At 49.1% G+C, this 19,119-nt stretch overlaps 1 protein-coding gene across 4 annotated transcripts in view; it reads left to right on the top strand.

Moving 5' to 3' along the window:
- The window catches only part of LOC135921772 (dermonecrotic toxin SPH-like), a 43,996-nt gene extending 25,448 nt beyond the window's left edge, over positions 1 to 18,548 (top strand). For all 4 annotated transcript variants that reach the window (XM_065456087.1, XM_065456078.1, XM_070523593.1 and 1 more), the window contains 3 exons: positions 1,503 to 1,622; positions 15,965 to 16,202; positions 18,270 to 18,548. In XM_065456087.1, the coding sequence (XP_065312159.1) occupies positions 1,503 to 1,622; positions 15,965 to 16,202; positions 18,270 to 18,462 (551 nt within the window). In that variant the 3' untranslated portion in view covers positions 18,463 to 18,548. The remainder of the gene's footprint in view (positions 1 to 1,502; positions 1,623 to 15,964; positions 16,203 to 18,269) is intronic.
- Positions 18,549 to 19,119: the final 571 nt, after the last annotated feature.

Here is a 19,119-nt window from a genome sequence, read left to right as displayed (position 1 = left end):
GCCTCCTTATTGTGTTGCAGTTTTCAACCCCCTATCGCGCATTAACTGAAATTGAGTTTGCAAAGGGTACTCTAGCGGTATAAACTGGTTTAGTGTTTCTCTCTACTGTCCCGTTAATGGCTCGACATCATGGATTGATGGATATGAGTATAGCAACACCTTTGAAACGAGATACTGGCTGTTGCCGCCAAGGTAGTCTGATTAGCTAGTATAGCTCATTTAAGAAACCACATGTTCTGTACTAAGTCTATGCAGGTCACTGCGGTTCAGAAAATTCTGCCCTGATCTTAGCCACCAGGCGACGCGCGCGATCACTCGCGCAAGGCTTAATTGTTTAGAGCCTGAAACTCTGAGGATGAAGCACCGCTAAAGAAACTCGCAGTGGCACAGGCGCTGCATTGAGGACGGGAAGCAAGCCGAGAGTTTCACACCCGGGTGTTTTACTTTAAAGCTAACATAATTTTTAGAATAGCCCTGCGACACAGCAGAAATCTTCTCATTGAACTGGATTATTCGAATGGGCGGACAATACTTGCGCTGTAAATCAAAACGCATATTTGATAAATTAACGATATTACACTGCTTACTTTAGCGCACAAAGGGCAATACATGAGTTGAAGCAGCGCTTTCACAGGGCACAGCCATTCCGATCGAATTACGAAATTGGCACAAGTTTTGAGATTATCCCTGTCAAACTTGCGGTAAAAATGCACTGCTGTTGCACTTGCTTCCTTTCTTTTTACCAAAACTTCTTTCATACATCGATCATTAAAAAGTGCTGGAACACCAATGAACCTCGTCGTAAATTTTTGGAACGCATATCTCGCGACCGTGACTTTGAATTTCTTCCATGTGACTTTCGAAGTCGCCAGTTGCAATTCATAAATCACATTATCGTAAAGTAATTAGTTTAAATGTTAGTGATACATTGGTAAGTAGTCAAATAATCATCTTGATTTCTCGTGCAAGTCACGTCCGCCTCTGAGAGTATTCTAGCTCAAGAAGTAGAATTCTGCTGTATATTCCGCGAGTTTTTTTATTATGTTAGCGATAAAAAAACATTTAAAACACCCTTGATATTTTCTCCATTGCGTGCAAACCCAGGAACCTATGGATCATATTTCTGTACAACGTTATGCCATCAGCCCCACATAGATGACCTGAGCAATGACATATATGTGGAGCTTTGGGTTTGAAGTCGGGCCACGCCAGATTAGTGTTGAAAAGGTAGTGACCACGAGTGTTAAGGCTTGGGATTTGGTGGAGGACAATCTATCTCATAGGACGAGAGGATGTGCTCGTTGCATGCCTTTCCAGTTATGGCAAGGTGACAACTGGATGACAACTTCACTTGTCACCTGCGTATACGCACAGGTGAGAAGTGAAACTCCGACGGAGTTTCACTTTTACCTGTTTGTGTCACTTTGTATAGAAGAGGTGTGCTGCGAGCTCGGTATGTGGTACATGTTCTCGCCTATCATCTTGTCATACTTTTGCTGCAGTCCCTGTCACGAAGGCGTTGAACGTCCTGCTGGCAGTACCCAGCGTCGACGATGAAGAAGTGCTCCGGGGAGCGGTACTGACCATCCATCGCCAAAGGCCCGAAATGATCGACAAGATAGGTAACCATCCCGTAAAACATCATTCCCTTTTCAAGTAAGCCTTTGTCATTTCGTGTCACAATGTTAAACAAGGGAAACTTCAGACATGAGCCAACGTTTCGGCAAGTCTGATCTTTGTTATGTTTTTGCAGAAGTTTGCCCAATGGCATAAACGATTACGTTTCGCCGATATACATCAGTAAGGCTCGCTGGTTGGGCTCACGGAGCCGGGAATCATAGCCCGGTGGTCTCACGGGATTAAGGGCCACATCTTGTAGGTGGTGTCGTCGGATCTGGTTTCGGCTAGGGCAGGTCCTCAAGACATGTTTTAATGTAGCTGAAGATGCTGGAACTGGCCTTAATATGGCAAATCAGTTCCTCGGCAATCCGTCAGGTGCATAAAGTTTCACAAAGTGCAAAAATCGACATTCCCGTGATAGCAGCACGAAGCTACAAAGGAGAGGGAAGGTTTTCTGAGAGGGAAAGCTTCGCAGCCGAAGAAAAATTTGTCCTGGTCCGGGGATGGAACCCGGGACGAACAACTTCTCGGGGCGGTCCTTCTACCATCTTAACTAACCGCGAGGTTAGCAGGTCACAGAGCAAGGCTGAATTACTCGAACATTTGAAGCGCAGAAGGAACTGAAAGCACAAATCAGTTCTGCGAAAATCCGCAATGTGGAGAAATTTTTATGAATTGTAAAATTGTCATCCGTCTAGGAAAGGCGAAGCTACAAAAAAAAAAGCCATAAGAACCGATGTGGGTTTCCTGTGCAGTGCGCTCGGGCTAATCACCATTTGTCTTTTTCAAGAAAAATTGTCTTTGTCAGCTTTTGGACAAAAGGACGTCATCTGCCTGACGAAGGGAAGTTCCCTAGTAGAAACGTTGGCTCCGGTATGGAGTTCCCGTTGTTCATTCGCAGTTGATCGGTGCATGTCCCCATACGTAGGCCGATCCCGAATATAGTGCAATGCCGGGCCGACCCGCGGCGGACGTGGAGTTCGCCATTAAAGGGCCCACATACACAGCTTCACTGGTCATCCTTCTTGACAGAGTGGAAGGGCACTGTTTTTTTTGCTCGCTACATGATACGGTACAGCAGTACGTGACATGCTAGGACCTTTACGCATGCACCTCGTATACCGAAAATTACTGTAGCAGTTAACGGCGGTAACCGTAATAGCCATACTAACCGTGACCAAATATAGCGACTACCACTGGCTTCGATCCGAATTCGCGCTTCTAACTGGCTCTCCGCCCTGTCAGCAAGAAACAAGTGGCAAAATACATCATCCTTAAGCCTCATCTCAAGTTGAGGTCATATCATTAGGTATGATTTGTCATAATTATTGAGATCGGCTGTTTTGTTTTCACTCTGCTAGGACTACAGACACGGCACCAAGCTGTATAACTGGTTTGATTTCTAGTTAACAGGTGGCGCCACAGCATTAGCATTGATGATACGTTGGCAATACAGAACGCTATAAAAGCCTAATTGTTCACTGCATCATTATTTTCCTATATCGCTTTAGCAAGGTATGTGATGATGACACATAGCAAACGCCAAGTAAACGCCGAGCAGATGCTGTGGCGCAGGGTAACATTAGTTAGGGCATTCGTCCATACTACTTGCTAAAGAGGCTGCAAGGCAAGAGGCTGCAGGGAAAGCGCACAGGCAAAGCGAAGCCCACCTGTCGCATGCACATAAACGCAGCTCACGGTTACGGCGTCAGAACATTTTTGGCGTCAGGCCACCAATTTTGGAGCGTGTATCAGGATGGCAAACAGACGCTGAGCAGAGGAGACGGTGCAGAGGAGCACATCTCGAGGGACATTCGGTCTTCCTATTGGCTAAGAATACATTAACTTTCACAGTGCTGCAACCAGCTTGTGAAATGTAGTGTAAATTCGTCACGGTAAGGTCAAATCAAAACGCGCCAAACGCATCAGCGCGCTCACTTGCATGCAAGGGGTTCATAACTAGAAGACCGCTCAGCGACGTTCAATTGTACATTATTGCTTTCGTATTCATAACTCATAAGAAACGCTTAGATGTGCTCAGATTTTCTACAACGAAGCTGTTGGCCTCTAGTTTGTCGGTATTTTTTGTGTCCGCGTGCGCGGTTCTCGCACACAAACATGTGGGCCGATCCCGGAGACAGTGATAGAAGCGGGCAGCGCATAGCGTGCTGCTAGTGCTGCTTCTCGGAGAGGCGTCGCATGGCATCATCAGGTGACTTGATCTCTTGACGAAGACGTCATCGCGTGACGTAAAGTTCGACGTGATGATGTTATGGGATTACGGCACCAGACGACACCCTCACGTGACGATGCCATTATTCTCGTATACGTTCGAATTATAATCCGAAGCTATCATGCCTGCCGCTTTTGAATCGTACTTTACAAATTTTCTAACACGATATACTTTGAGAAATTCAGTTAGTTCTGTCCTTAAATCCAATAATGCACTTGCGCTTGGCGGAGGGCCTAGAAGAATGAAGATGTATGCTGCACTTCAGCACACATGCGTGTGCACGCTCGTTACGTGTGCACACAGTGTATATTTCCTCGATGCGTGGGCGCTTTGCCCGCTGCATCTGTCGCAAAGCGTGTGCTGCAACCGTAATGGACATTATGGCAAACATATTCCAAAAACCATACCTCTATCTAAGGGCAGCGGCCGCTCGGACAGACCTCACGGCAGCTGGTAAAGGGCTTTGTCTTTGAGTTTCCGCGTAACGGAATAAAGTTGGAAGACGCTTACGCCTGTTTCACATGATGCGATTTTCGTCGCACGGAAGTGCGATTTCCGTCGTTTTCGATGAAAATTGCAGTCGCAGTGCCAACCCCCCAATTTTCGGCTGCGACCAACCGGTTAGTCGCACAGTCGCACCGTCGCAGTGATCGCTGCAATTTTCCGTCGAAATTGCGAGGAAAGCTATTCGCCGGTTTGTTTTGGGAAATGGCGTCTCGCTCAACAAGTGCAATGCGCGGAGACGTGGATTACCGAATTCGGTACGTAGGCGAAGGGAGAATAAAAAGCTTGTACCGCAGGTTCCATTCTCCCATTTCTACGCGTTCGGTGCCACGCTACGCAGCAAATGAAGTGAATTTTCACGTTTGCTTCGTACGCCTTTTGCGAGTTGCCACGAGACGACATGGCCTTTTGGGGTCTCCACAATTTTCTTTTGTTGAATAGCCCACAAAAATCGCGCGTACAGAGCAGCTTCAGGAATTTCAACCTCGGCAAGAGCAAATGACAAGACAGCAAAGTACTCGAAGTTTCAACGTTGTGCTGAAAGCGGTGTCGTTCAGTTGCAGTTTCTTGTTGGTTTTCAAGCGAGAATTTTCCTATGCATCTTGAAAGGTTATTTTCCCTCACTTATTAAATTTGACAGAGCAAAAGCTTAGTCTATGGTAATGAATTTTCTACGATAGTTTTAAATCCCTGGCTTGAGTAAACAGGGTCTTAACTTGTTTTCGAATATTACGTTTTCAAATTACTAAACGTGCATATTATTTGCTCCTAGTCAAGAAAAGTCAATAATATTACAATGTAAACGTTTTATTCATTACAATAAAAGAATTATGCAGCGTGTGCCACAAAACCTGGCAGAAAGCAACCTTGCGCGATGGTGGTGGAAAGCATTTATTATGAAAGAGAGGTGTGGACTCACGCAGGAGCCCTACATACTAGGTGGAGTCCCTAGTCCGGGACCCCATTGGTCGAAGCCGCCAGCCTGGCCCTCTTGACCAAGGCCTTTTGGGCCTGAAGGTCTGAGCAACCAAGCAGGGCCGCCTCCCAGTCCTCTCGGGTAAGGTAGGGGGAGGGGGGTGAGAGCCGAATTTTGCTGGCAGGCCCACATCATGTGATAAGGGTCAGCCACCTCGCCACAGTGTTGGCATTTGCCAGTGATCGCAGGATCAAAACGTTTCATTACTGCCGGGCACAGCATTGTGTTGGTATATAAGCGAAGTAGAACGCGTTCGTTCGCTTTCCGCAGTCCTTTAGCTGGGGCTGGGTACCGGCGATGGCTATCCTTATAATGTGGAAATGTTTTTGAAAGTCGAGAAAATTCCGCCTTCTTGTTCCACGATCTCAGGGGCCAAAGGGGACGCCCGGTAAGTGAGTGCTCGGGCTGCGGCATCAGCAGCTTTATTCCCTTGAAGGCCCTGATGGCCAGGAGTCCAAACTATACAGCGGGGGGTTTAATCGACATCCTTGCTGCAGTTTCTCACTATTCGCTCGGCCAATAGGGTGACCCAACCAGCCTCGTAATTACGGCACGCCACACGCGAATCCGTAATGATATATTTAGAATTAGAGTCAGAGGCAGCTAGGGCGATGGCTACCTCTTCTGCTTCTGTTGTACCTGGTGCACGAAAAGTGAGCCCATCCACCTGTGTTCCCTGATGTATGACTGCTGCTGTATACCATCCCCAGTGGCTTGGCCTAGCGGCATCTACATAGTAAACTCCATGTTTGTTGCCATAGTGACGCTCCAAAGCTTCCGCCCTAGCTTGGCGGAGTCCAGTACGGTCTTCTCTATCCGTCTTGGTTGGAAGAGGTCGAACTCGGATGACGCGTCTCCATAGTTCTGGCACGCTGACTCTTTCTTCTATGTAGAAGTCGTGTTGGATGTGTAGTCGAGCCAGAGGTAGTCGGCCCGATTGTGCTTGGGCTAACCTTGTGTATTGATTTGTTAGATGAGCTTCTTTGAGCTCCTGGAAGGTGTTGACCATTCCAAGATCGAGAAGTCGTCCGTTGGAAGTGGATACCGGGAGATCAAACGCCATTTTCTTCATTTTGCGGAGGATAACCTCTACCCGGTCTTCATCGCGCTTCCGCAAGTGGAGGTAGGGACTGAATACAGGATACGGATAGTTACGAAAGCATGAGCGAGCGGCACCACGTCCTTGCTTCGTAACCTTTTTCTCTTATTGGAGACCCGGCGGACGATTCGACCCACCTGGTCTCCAATCTTCCGGAGCTTTTCAAGTCTTGTGTCGACCTTTCGCCGATGGTGTACGAATAGTCCCAGAATTCTAATCTCCTTAGGCTCGTGGATGGGGCCACTGCCGAGGGATAAGTGGATGTTTGTATTATCCTTAGGGAAAGCCCTAAAGTGAACAAATTCGGACTTTGCTGGTGCACATTGGAGGCCGCAGTGCTCCATGTAGCGATCCACTACCCGTGCTGCTGCTTGCAGGCTCTCCTCCAGTTGCCTTCGGTGGCCCAGATCGTGATATCATCAGCATACAGCGCATACCGTATGCCTTCAATATTATTCAACTGTGCCGGAAGGTATAGCATAGCTAAATTGCAGAGCAATGGCGACAACACCGCGCCTTGTGGCGTGCCCCGCGTGCCCATTTGATAGGGTCCATGTTCGGTGTCTTGAATACGGATCAGTGCAGCCCGATCTGTCAAGAAATCCTTTATGTAATTGAAAGTGTTGCGGCCGCAGTGTGTCTCACTGAGGTGACCCAGTATGATGCTGTGTTTAACGTTATCGAAAGCACCCTTCAAGTCCAAGGCTAAGATAACCTTGTCATTATGAGGGTGCTCGATAGGCTGTTTTACATCTCTGTTAAGTTGGAGCAGGATGTCCTGCGCTGACTTGTGGGGGCGAAAGCCGGACATCATGTCCGAGAAGGTGTTACGGTGTTCCAAATATTCTGTGAGTCTATCGCGCACCATCGTTTCCGTCAGTTTGCCCACACACGATGCGAGCGAGATAGGTCTTAAGTTGTCTGTGTTGATTGCCTTGCCTGATTTAGGAATGAATGTAACCAGCGCTGTCTTCCAATCTAAGGGAACTGGTTTTTCCCCTTTCCAAATTGCGTTAATATGTTCGAGCAGGGCTTCATATGCCTGGTCAGGGAAGTTGGCCAGCAGTGTAACTGTGACCTTGTCCCTACCTGGCACCGTGCCCCTGCGCATCTTGGTCAGAGCCGCCTTGAGGTCGTAGAGTTGGAACGGTTGGTCCAACTTCGGATTATCCTTGCCTGCATAAACATATTCCGTGCCTTTGGGGTCCTGTTCCCGGCACAAATACTTGTCCCGTAATGCCTCGGCCAGGTGTGTTGTGGTGCCTTTGAAGTTGTGGAGTGCACGTTGTAAATGTCTTTGTGTTTCTCCTCTTGATTGTGAGGGGTCAATCAGATAGCGGAAAAGTCTCCATGTGCTTTCACCAGACATTTGTGAAGCTGCTGTGTCACACCGGTCCACCCAGTAAGTGTCAGCCAGGTGAGAAGCATATTCCGTGGCCTTTTGGGTGAGCTCTACAATTCGTCTTCTGGGGGTACGGTTGTGTTTCTGTCCATGCCAGCGTTTGGTAAGACTGCGGCGGGCTTCCCAGAGGTGGAGTAGATGGTTATCCACAGCTGGGCAGTCCTCCGTTGTCTGGATGTGCTTCTTGTGTTGTTTGAGGGTTGAGGTGAGTGTTAGTGCCCATGCTTGATATCCATGTTCAAAGAAATCGGTGGCTGGTAAGGACTTACGGAATGCCTGCCAGTTTGGAAGTCGGGTGTGAATAAGTGGCCGCTTTAGAGGTCGTACATCTAATAATGTATTAATGATACAATGGTCACTGCCGGGAGTGTCCTCCATGCTGTGCCATTCAGTGTTTTGCACGTGTTTGGAAAGCGTCAGGTCAGGGCACGTGTCCCTGGTGACGGAATTCCCCATACGCGTAGGGTGTGCCGGGTCGGTTTTCAGAGGGATGCCTAGCGTTGAGATAAGCTCCGCTAGCTTACGCCCACGTGCTTCCTCCTTCCTGTAACCCCATAGTTGACTGGGAGCATTGAAATCGCCCACAATCAACAATGGGTCGCGACCCGCTATCTTCAGCGCCCGACTAAATATGTCAGAGAAATTAACGTGTTTGAGTTTGGGCGGACAATAGATATTAAGAATATGCACTGATGAGTCAAAGCGCCGCAGGGGAAGCACGGTGGCCATTGTGTTCGAGTAGGCCAGATTAATGTCTAGATCCACTTCCTGTGCCGTGTACGATTTGCGTACAAGAATACAGGTGGATGGGTTTTTCTGGAATGTGTTGTAGCCCGACATTTTGACAGATGCGCCAGGTTCTTGCAAACCTATAATGGCTGCTAAGAATTCAAGAGTTTCGAGGTAGAGGCTGAAGTGTGCTCTTTTATGCCGATCATGGAATCCTCTACAATTCCACTGTATTAACGATAGAGGTTCCCGTTTTGGTTGTCGAGGTGACCGATTAGTCCCCTGAGCCATGTTGCTGACTCGAGGTTGGTTGGTCTAACCCGCCCACTGCCGCAACTGCTCCGGCACTTTGCAAGGCTGCTAGGGGGGAATCATCATTTTCATCGTCATCGATAGAGCGAAATATTTTTGATGGGCGGCTCACCTCCTTGACAGGGCCTGCGCGCCTAAACAATTTTGGACTGGCCCGGATCCAGGCCTTGATGTTTTGCGTTACTTGTACCGTCACCTGTTGAGTTATAGTGGGTGCAATTTGTTGCAACCGCGCTTGAATGGTCTCCGCAATCAGACCGGGAAGCTGGGCCATTTGTTCGGCCATGGTTTGCTCAAGCGCCGTTATGCGGCTTTCCAAGTTAGCGATTACAGGGGAGCATGACATCGGAGCAAAGCTCGAGCACACAGATGCCGAGTCGTCCCACTCATCCATTGTTCCTGGAACAAGCGGCTCTGCCCTAGCCTTTTCCAGTGCATTGAGTTTAGCAGCCAGCTGCACGTTCTGACTTCTGAGAATTTCTTATTCTTTTCTCAGCTCCAGTACCATGGGGGTGGAGGAGGGTTGAGAGGAAGTACAGGCAACCCCCGCCCAGTTGCTCACCTGGTTTGCAGTAGGGTTGTTGCCAAGCGGTGGAAAATCCTTGGCCTTGAAGGCTGGCGGCTTGGCACCGGTCCTGGACTTTACATGTTGGCTCTGAGAAGGTTGGTTTCTGTTGGCTTGCCCGGACTTGCCCGTCTTCTTGTTGGTCGGGGTTACGTGGTCCTGCTGGGTGACGTGTCCCTGCTTGCCCGTCTTCAGTGGTTGACCCCTTTGTTGCTGGGTAGGTTGTCCCGGTCGCTGTAGCTTCCGATATTTGCCTACACAATCTCTGGAGCCAGTGAGGTGAGCCCTGCCGCAGATCATGCATGTCGGGGTGCACTCGTGTTCAGCCAGGCCTTGGTTCGAAGTTCCAACGTGTTGGCCGCAGTAGCCACACCGTCCTACGACTGGGTGGGGACAGTTGTCCACGCGGTGCTCCATCATGCCACATATGTAGCAGGCGGGGATCGTCTTTTTGTACTCCCTGACCGGGGTACACTCGCAGTTGTAGTGTATGTAACGCGGTAACCGCCGGTCCACGAAGGTCACCACCGCCACATTGGATGCACCAAGTTTCCGTATGAAGGCAATATCGCCCTCTCGCCATTCAAGCTTAGCCTTTAGGGATGTGGAGGTCTCGTCAGCCCGTACACTGACCGTACCTCGGCACACTTCACCATTTAGTTTCACAGGACCCCGAAAGGGGAAGGAGCGCTCACCCACTTTCAAGTCAAAATCCTTGGCAATCTTGTCCGCTGCTTGCACCACTTGTGTTCCACAGACGATGAGATTTTGGTCCCAGACCGGCCAGACGTTGAGAGCAGCTCCTGCCGCCCCACCCACATAGTGGGCCACTGCCGCTCCCACTTCCCCATGGTTGCCGTCTTCTTGTTCAGTGGCAGCGCAACGCGAACATTGCCGGGCTTGCCGGGGTGGCTGGGATTCCTAGCAGCCGTGTTTTACGGGGGCGACGCAGCTGCGGCGTTGCCCTTTGTAGCCGTCTTCCTCCCCTGGCGTCCCCGGCGGAGATTCACCGTCACGGAAAGACACTCATCTTCTGTAGGTGGCAGGTCCTCGTCTTGGCCATGAGTCTCGATTTCTGCCCAGGCCATGGTGGTAGGGTCGTATCCAGCCGTCATGGTGGTCGCCATCGGCCGGTAAGTCCCGGGCAAACCCCGGCGCCGACGAAGTCAAAGCTAACCCTCTTGAGGGTTAGCTATCCGTGGCGTGGCGAAAGTAACAAATTGTCATAAAATGCCCAAATATTGGCTCACCTGTACGAGACGGTTCTCGACAGGTTCCTCGTGATGTTGAATATCCAGTAGTATCAAATTCAGGAGGGTCACATCCGAAGTTCCACGGGTCCTGTCAAAAGGTGACGGAGCTGATGCGTGGTGCGGCCGATGTGAGACGCCTACGGCGGCGTTCCCCCACCCTGCACGGCGCACCAGTAGCATTGTTGAAATCGCAATCATGTGAAACGCTGGTGGCAAACGCTATGCACGAAGGGGAGCTTTCTGGTAGAAACGCGGCCTCTTGTGTGGGCAGTGATGCGGAGGAGGCGAGTGGCTTCTGGAGGTGTTGCAGGAACCGGGCGCGCCGCCTCGTGGCCTTTGAGATCTGCGCGCGGAGGCCATGGCCGCTTTATGAATGGCAGAAACGTTGGAAAAGGGGGCTTATGTTTTGAGTTTCCGCGAAACAGAATTATGTTTTCTCGTACATTGAAATTAAAGTCGGACGCTATCATGTCTGTAGGTGGTGCACACAACCTGCAGACATGATAGCGTCCGACTGTAAATTCGTACTTTACAAGTTTTGCGACACGCATTTTACCGTGAGAAATTCAATTAGTTCAGTAACTACCTTACGCTGTAGGAGGGCCTGCGTGGTTGGGTATGCGTGGTCCGAAATTATTGTAGCCGGAACGACGGTCGACGCTGGACGCGGGACGCACATGCCAGGTCTTTTGCGACACGGGGCCCATAACGCTACCACGCTAATCATCATCAGCCTGGCTACGCCCACTGCAGGGCAAAGGCCTCTCCCATACTTCTCCAACAACCCCGGTCATCTACTAATTGTGGCCATGCCGTCCCTGCAAACTTACTTAATCTCATCCGCCCACCTAACTTTCTGCCGCCGCCTGCTACGCTTCCCTTCCCTTGGAATCCACTCCGTAACCCTTAATGACCATCGGTTATCTTCCCTCCTCATTATATGTCCTGTCCATGCCCATTTCTTTTTCTTGATTTCAACTAAGATGTCATTAACTCGTGTTTGTTCCCTCACCCAATCTGCTCTTTTCTTATCCCTTAATGTTACACCTATCATTCTTCTTTCCATAGCTCGTTGCGTCGTCCTCAATTTGAGTAGAACCCTTTTCGTAAGCCTCCAGGTTTCTGCCCTGTAGGTGAGTACTGGTAAGACACAGCTATTATATACTTTTCTCTTGAGGGATAATGGCAACCTGCTGTTCATGATCTGAGAATGCCTGCCAAACGCACCCCAGCCAATTATTATCCTTCTGATTATTTCCGTCTCATGATCCGGATCCGCCATCACTAACTGCCCTAAGTAGATGTATTCCCTTACGACTTCCAGTGCCTCGCTACGTATTGCAAATAGCTGTTCTTTTCCGAGACTGTTAAACAGTACTTTAGTTTTCTGCAGATTAATTTTTAGACCCACTCTTCTGCTTTGCCTCTCCAGGTCAGTGAGCATGCATTGCAATCGGTCTCGTGAGTTACTAAGCAAGACAATATCATCAGTTGATCGCAAGTTACCAAGGTATTCTCCATTAACTTTTATCCCCAATTCTTCCCAATCCGGGTCTCTGAATACATCCTGTAAACAGGCTGTGAATAGCATTCGAGAGATCGTATCTCCGGGCCTGACGCCTTTCTTTATTGGGATCTTGTTGCTTTTTTTAAGGAGGACTACGGCGGTTGTGGAACCGCTATAGATATCTTTCAGTATATTTACATGCGGCTCGTCTACACCCTGATTCCGCAATCCCTCCATGACTGCTGAGGTTTCGACAGACTCAAACGCTTTCTCGTAATCAATGAAAGCTGTATGTAAGGGTTGGTTATATTCCGCACATTTCTCTATCACCTCATTGATAGTGTGAATATGGTCTATAATTGAGTAGCCTTTACGGAATCCTGCCCGGTCCTTTGCTTGACAGAAGTCTAAGGTGTTCCTCATTCTATTTGCGATTACCTTAGTAAATAGTTTGTAGGCAACGGACAGTAAGCTGATCGATCTATAATTTTTCAATTCATTGGCGTCCCCTTTCTTATGGATTAGGATTATGTTAGCGTTCTTCCAAGATTCCGGTACGCTCGAGGTCATGAGGCATTGCGTATACAGGGTGGCCAGTTTCTCTAGAACAATCTGCCCACCATCCTTCAACAAATTTGCTGTTACCTGACCCTCCCCAGCTGCCTTCCCCCATTGCATATCTCCCAAGGCTTTCCTTTCTTCTTCCTGCGTCACCTGCGGGATTTCGAATTCCTCTAGACTATTTTCTCTTCCATTATCGTCGTTGGCGCCACTGGTACTGTATAAATCTCTATAGAACTCCTAAGCCACTTGAACTATCTCACCCATATTAGTAATGATATTGCCGGCTTTGTTTCTTAACGCATACATCTGATTCTTGCCAATTCCTAGTTTCTTCTTCACTATTTTTAGGCTTCCTCCGTTCTTGAGAGCATGTTTAATTCTATGCATATTATACTTCCATATGTCAGCTGTCTCACGCTTCTTGATTAACTTCTAAAGTTCTGCCATTTCTATTCTAGCTGTAGGGTTAGAGGCTTTCATACATTGGCGTTTCTTGATCAGATCTTTCGTCTCCTGCGATAGTTTACTGGTATCCTGCCTAACGGAGTTACCACCGACTTCCATTGCACACTCCTTAATGATGCCCACAAGATTGTCGTTCCTTGCTTCAACACTAAGGTCCTCTTCCTGAGTTAAAGCGGAATACCTGTTCTGTAGCTTGATCTGGAATTCCTCTGTTTTCCCTCTTACAGCTAACTCATTCATTCGCTTCTTATGTACCAGTTTCTTTCGTTCCCTCCTCAGGTCTTGGCTAGTTCGAGTTCTTAGCATCCTGTGCTCACTGCAACGCACCTTGCCGACCACGTCCACATCTTGTATGATGCCAGGGTTAGCGCAGAGTATGAAGTCTATTTCATTTCTAGTCTCGCCGTTCGGCTGTCCCGCTTGCGGAAGAAGGTATTCATTATCCGCATATTATTCTGTCCCGCAAACTCTACTAATAACTCTCCCCTGCTATTCCTAGTGCCTATGCCATATTCCCCCACTGCCTTGTCTCCAGCCTGCTTCTTGCCTACCTTGGCATTGAAGTCGCCCACTAGAATGGTGTATTTAGTTTTTACTATACCTATCGCCGATTCCACGTCTTCATAGAAGCTTTCGACTTCCTGGTCATCATGACTGGATGTCGGGCCGTAGACCTGTACAACCTTCATTTTGTACCTCTTATTAGGTTCACAACAAGACCTGCCACCCTCTCGTTAATGCTATAGAATTCCTGTGTGTTACCAGCTATATTCTCTTTAATCAGGAATCTGACTCCTAGTTCCCTTCTTTCCGCTAAACCCCGGTAACACAGGACGTGCCCGCTTTTTAGCACTGTATATGCTTCTTTTGGCCTCCTAACTTCACTGAGCCCTATTATATCCCATTTACTTGCACGCGAGGCAGGTGTTCTACCTCTACGCCACCGCTGGACTTCACGCTAATATGTTCACCCATATATTGGAATTACAATCTGGAGCTATCATGTCTGCAGCATGTGTGTTAGCCGTACTTTACGAATTCTCTGATGCAATTAACTTTGAAAAAGTGAATTAGTTCGACGAGGAACTTGCGCTTGGCGGAAGGCCTCTCTAGAGGAACGAGCTTGTATTCTGCACTTCCGCACACGTGCGTGCTCGCGTGGCGTGCGTTACTTGTGGTGGTGGTGGTGCTTGTCTAAACTTTGTCCAACTTTGGTCATGCTTGCTGGCAATAGGTTCGCTGTATGTACATCCACTTTCACATGGTAGAAGGAAGGCGGATTGTTTTTTTCTCTGCCCGCGTCTTTGATTTCTTTAGCCCGTGAAAATTTTTATTGCGATACCAATTATATGGACACTCCAAACGCATTTATGCCGTCGCCATGAGGTTCCGTATGAGTGAAAGTGTGTGACCGCGAGCCGGCGAACACGGTTCAATCTTGCGTGCGCGAGCGATTGAGCGCGGCCCGGATGCGTGCCCTCTCCTATGGCGCGCGAGGCAGGGAAGTCAGGCGAGGGAGGAGGGGCGTTCTTCTCCGGCGGCTGCTAGAGTGCCTCGATGTCCTCCGCGCCCGCCACTCCATACAGAGTGGAGACAACCGCGGCGTCTACTACGGCGTTGGCCACGCGAATCGTGGACGCCGTAGTAGACGCCTTTGACGGACGCCGTAGGTACGCATTGACGGCGTTCGTGTGCCTTGAAAGCGATCTGCGACGCGACCAAAGTGCGCAGCCACGCGGTCCTCATCTTCAAAGCGTACTGTGATGTTTGCAGAGTGTGCGTAGTGTGCCGGTAGCTTCGTATGCACAGTGCTTTCGGCATTTCGTCCACGTTGAAGCGACAGATGCTCGGGGCTCAGTTGGCTCGTGGCTGCTGCCACGATTCCCTACTCTAGAGTTTTCACAGCGACTTTCCGCGCTCATCGAGCGAGATGTGTTCATGTTTACCGTGATAGTTAATTTAGCTGGACACAATGACGGGCTAGTTGGTGCGAATCCATGATAGTATGTGTAAACGCGACTCAACGAAGACATAGAAGGAAGCAGACACACAAAGACAGCGCTGTCTCTGTGTGTCTGTTTCTTTCTATATGTCTTCGTTGAGTCACGCTTACACATTCTGTCATGGTTAATTTAGTAAGCGAGTGTTTACAAGTTGATACGGCTGATAAAGCTACTATCCTTACTTCGTAGAGCTATCTAGTAATTTGCTATCGCAATCTGTGCTTCGCTTATCGGGCGCAACTGCAAACTTCTTTATTTGGGCTAAATATGACTACCCTGCTCACCTTTATTTTCGCTGGCTCAATGTTATCTGCGCACCGCTTATCTGCGAACGTAGAATGGGGGATGACAGACACAAGTGAAAACTTTCAACTGGTTTTAATGATAGGAAGTCAAGCTGTTTATATACATATATAAATGTGGCGTACGTACAACATGAACGATCATGTAACATGACCATGAATCTTAACCAACTAGCCCAAACCAGTATTCTTCTCTCGTTAATTTACTACCCTTCCATTATTCTCTCACTTTCTCATTGGCCATCATTTGGCTTCAAATTACGACGTCGCTGCACTGAGCAGCAAAGACCCGCCTCTTTTGGAAAAGACATCCGGCGAGCAGGAAGCTGAATGTCGTGTTTCTTTTTCTCCACCAGCACGACTCGAGCTAAGCGCGTGCGAAACTTTTGTCCAAAATGATAGAACCATGCTGTTGCCCAAAACTACGCAGGATTCGACGTCAGCAACAACGAGGACCTCAATACTATTGAGGCGATGTACCGGCACCTCGGCATACGAGGTCACCGGTGGCAAGGAGACGGTGCCAGCAACTGTGTCTCTTACCTTCGACCTGCCGGCAGGATGAACAGCGTCGTCGCAAACCGCAACAAGGGACAACCACACGGCTTTGTCGAGAAAGCTTACCAGTGGACCATCGATATTCCGCAGCAGCTCCGACTGTCCCTCAGGTGCGAATAACTCTTTGTGTGTTGATCGAGCAGTTTAGGGGTTCTCTTAAACTCATCATCATCATATCATCATCATCGTGTGTCGGTGCGCGAGTCCGGCCTGCGCCGAAAACTCTTGAGAGCAGCGAGAACTGAATCTGCCGGCGTAAAGCGAAAATTAGTAGGTTCCCTCGTCATACCGTTAAATTTTTACAGAAGACAACCGCCTTGCGTAATTTTTAATTAAATGAATCTAAGAAGATGCAGCACCTGTGAGATTTACCGGCTACTCGTCTGTGCTGGTGTGTGATAAAAAAGTGAGAGGCAACACTGAACAAAAGTCCTAGGACTCCTAAGCACTTGTTGTGAATGCCAAAGCACTAATATCTCATCGAACGCCGCTGAGCGGTCCTTCAAGCTTCGCGCTGCGAATGTGCCAGAGCGGTACGTGCTGACCGAGCCAGCAAGCAGCACAGCCCGCGGTGCTGGCTCGGACACCGCGCGCCGGTTTGCGAGAGGAGTGGTTCTTGAGGGGAAGGAGAAAAGGCTAGCGCTATTTTCTGCAACCCATGCGGGAGCACGGCTCAGCGCCGATGGAACGGGGTGGCGTGGCGTCTAGGCGATGCCCTCTCCCCTCACGCAACACGTGGTGCGCTATCGCCGCAGGAGGTGTCCCCTTTCGCCCGCTCGGCTCCGTCCAGGCGCGCTAGTGACGTGGCGTCGCAGCCAGTGGCACTCTAGGTACCGGTTCGGCGCTACTGATTACGTTCGCTGGCTTGTTCGCTCGATGAAGCATTCGCCGCCTTCGCATCAAAAAGTTCTGCGGCGATTTAGCGCTAAATGCGAAAGAAATACGTTAGCTTAACGTCGAACCTCTTTCAATGAGGTCCCGGATCCATGACGCAAACCACCTTCACCTCATTGCTAAGTGCCGTTCAGGAGCTCACTATACAGACGTCCCGCTTGTTCGAGCAACTAACGCGCAAGTTCAGAGATGAGGTAGCGAGGAGAGTCGCAGAATTGGTAGAACCAGCACCCTTATACGCATTCATTCGCCACCGCCGTCACGAAGCGAGTGAACCGCTCCCTCACGCTAGTGGCAGCTCGTCTACATGGCACGGGTAGCACTGGAAAGCGGCAAAACAACGTCAGTGACCATGCCTCCTTTGTGGTTGTTGAAGATAACTGTTGTGGTCAAACTGCATAAATTTCAATTCAAAGCATGGCACAGTACGTTTCTGCTGTTTCTGGAAGAATAAAAGAAAAGAAAACATTGTGCAGTTTAGACCAGCGGACAGTTGATACACGGCACGTAGTCTCAAACCGAGAATAAAGCTCCGCAGCGTCACGACGACAGTCAGCAAAATCAACACTTCTGTAAACTTCGCAATAGCTCAGTGGCTTCGGCGTTGCTCGAGGTCGATACCGACCGCGGTGGCCGCATTTCGATGAAGGCGAAATGCAAATTTAAAGGACTCCTGTAATTTCATTTATGTGCACGCTAAAAACGACAAGTGGTCTTAATTGTAGTCACTCAATACGGCACGGCTCATAGTCAAATTGCGTTCTTGGCTCGCAAAGCCCACTAATTCAATCACTGTTTAATATTGCTGCTTCGAAGCGATGCATGGTGCGAGAGAGAGAGAGAAGGAGAGAGTGAAGGTTTAAAGATACCAAATGGAGAAAGGTCGGCCTAAGGTAATCTCTCTAGCCAGCTACTCTGCGCTGGGGGAAGGGGAAGAGCGTAAAAAAGAGGAAAGGAAGAGGCGCATGATGGGTGTCAATAAGGCATAGACAGTGCTAACCTTCCCTCAGACTGTGTACAGTGGCGCACAACAATGCCTCTAGCAAACACGTCTCGCTGCTTGTTCGGTGTATTGCGTGGAAAAGCACAAGTGGCGCGCGGAAGGTAACGTTTACCATCACGCCAGCTCTCTCGTACTGCACCATGCGCTTAATAACTTCAAAGTACGTCATAAACGTAATCGCCAATTTAAGCAAACCGCAAAGAAAGCTTCGCTTACATCCATTGCCACAGCGCGTGGGATCTGCATAATTTTCTTTTTCTTTCATTCATGAATGCCGCAGGAACCACGTGGACGGTATAATCACAAACAGACCGGACCACTTGGCATATATTCTCAAGGAGGCAGAATTTCGAAGCACGATGCGACTAGCCAACGCCTCTGACAACCCGTGGACTACTTTCGGATGTCACCACAACTGCGAAAGCAAGCCCTTCATTTCAATGGACGTTCTGAGTCGTTCTCATTCGTTCTGAGTCACGACTAAATCGATGGGGCTGCCATACATGCTTAACTTAAACAGCCAGGATGCCAATAGAATAAAAGTTTAGTCATGATTCCGATGAAAGCTCGTCTGCTCAGTTAGCATGTTAGATTAATGAAAAATTACGCTCACTGACCAAGTCGAAAATGAAAAGTTTAACGTTTCGAAGCTTACGTATGATGCATTGAGAACAAGGAACCTGCTGAAACGACAAACTTTTCGCTTCTGACTTGGTCAGTGACCGTAATTTTTCATTACTGCAGAGCGAATGGGTGTCCCAAGCAGTGATGCCGGCGGATTGCCTGCGTGGCATTGTCTGCATAGAAAACAACTGAGCGTGCAGCCATATTGTCCAGGCGTGCCTGCCGTGCCTCGACAAGTGTTCATCGCATGTAAGCCCACAAGGTTTTCAAGCCAGAGCACGCGTACCAACCACTAAGATGAAGCGACCAGTAAAATTAAGCAACCAAGTTGGGACCCCACAGAATGAAGACTTTTGGCGCGCAGCTCCTGGGTGCCCGTTCCTGCGTTGAGCGTTGTCGTCTTCGGTGTAACCGAGTGAGCGAGATGAGCGAAGGATGAAAGAGTGAACGCGGAGAGCAGCTGGGGATGAAAGACGGCGAGAGCAAGGAAAGCGCAGGAGGAGGAG

This window comes from Dermacentor albipictus, chromosome 8 (assembly GCF_038994185.2).
Source record: "Dermacentor albipictus isolate Rhodes 1998 colony chromosome 8, USDA_Dalb.pri_finalv2, whole genome shotgun sequence".
Classification (NCBI taxonomy): Eukaryota; Metazoa; Arthropoda; class Arachnida; order Ixodida; family Ixodidae; genus Dermacentor; species Dermacentor albipictus.
The sequence above is the reverse complement of the archived record's forward strand: the minus strand, read 5'-3'. Positions and strand labels throughout refer to the sequence as shown.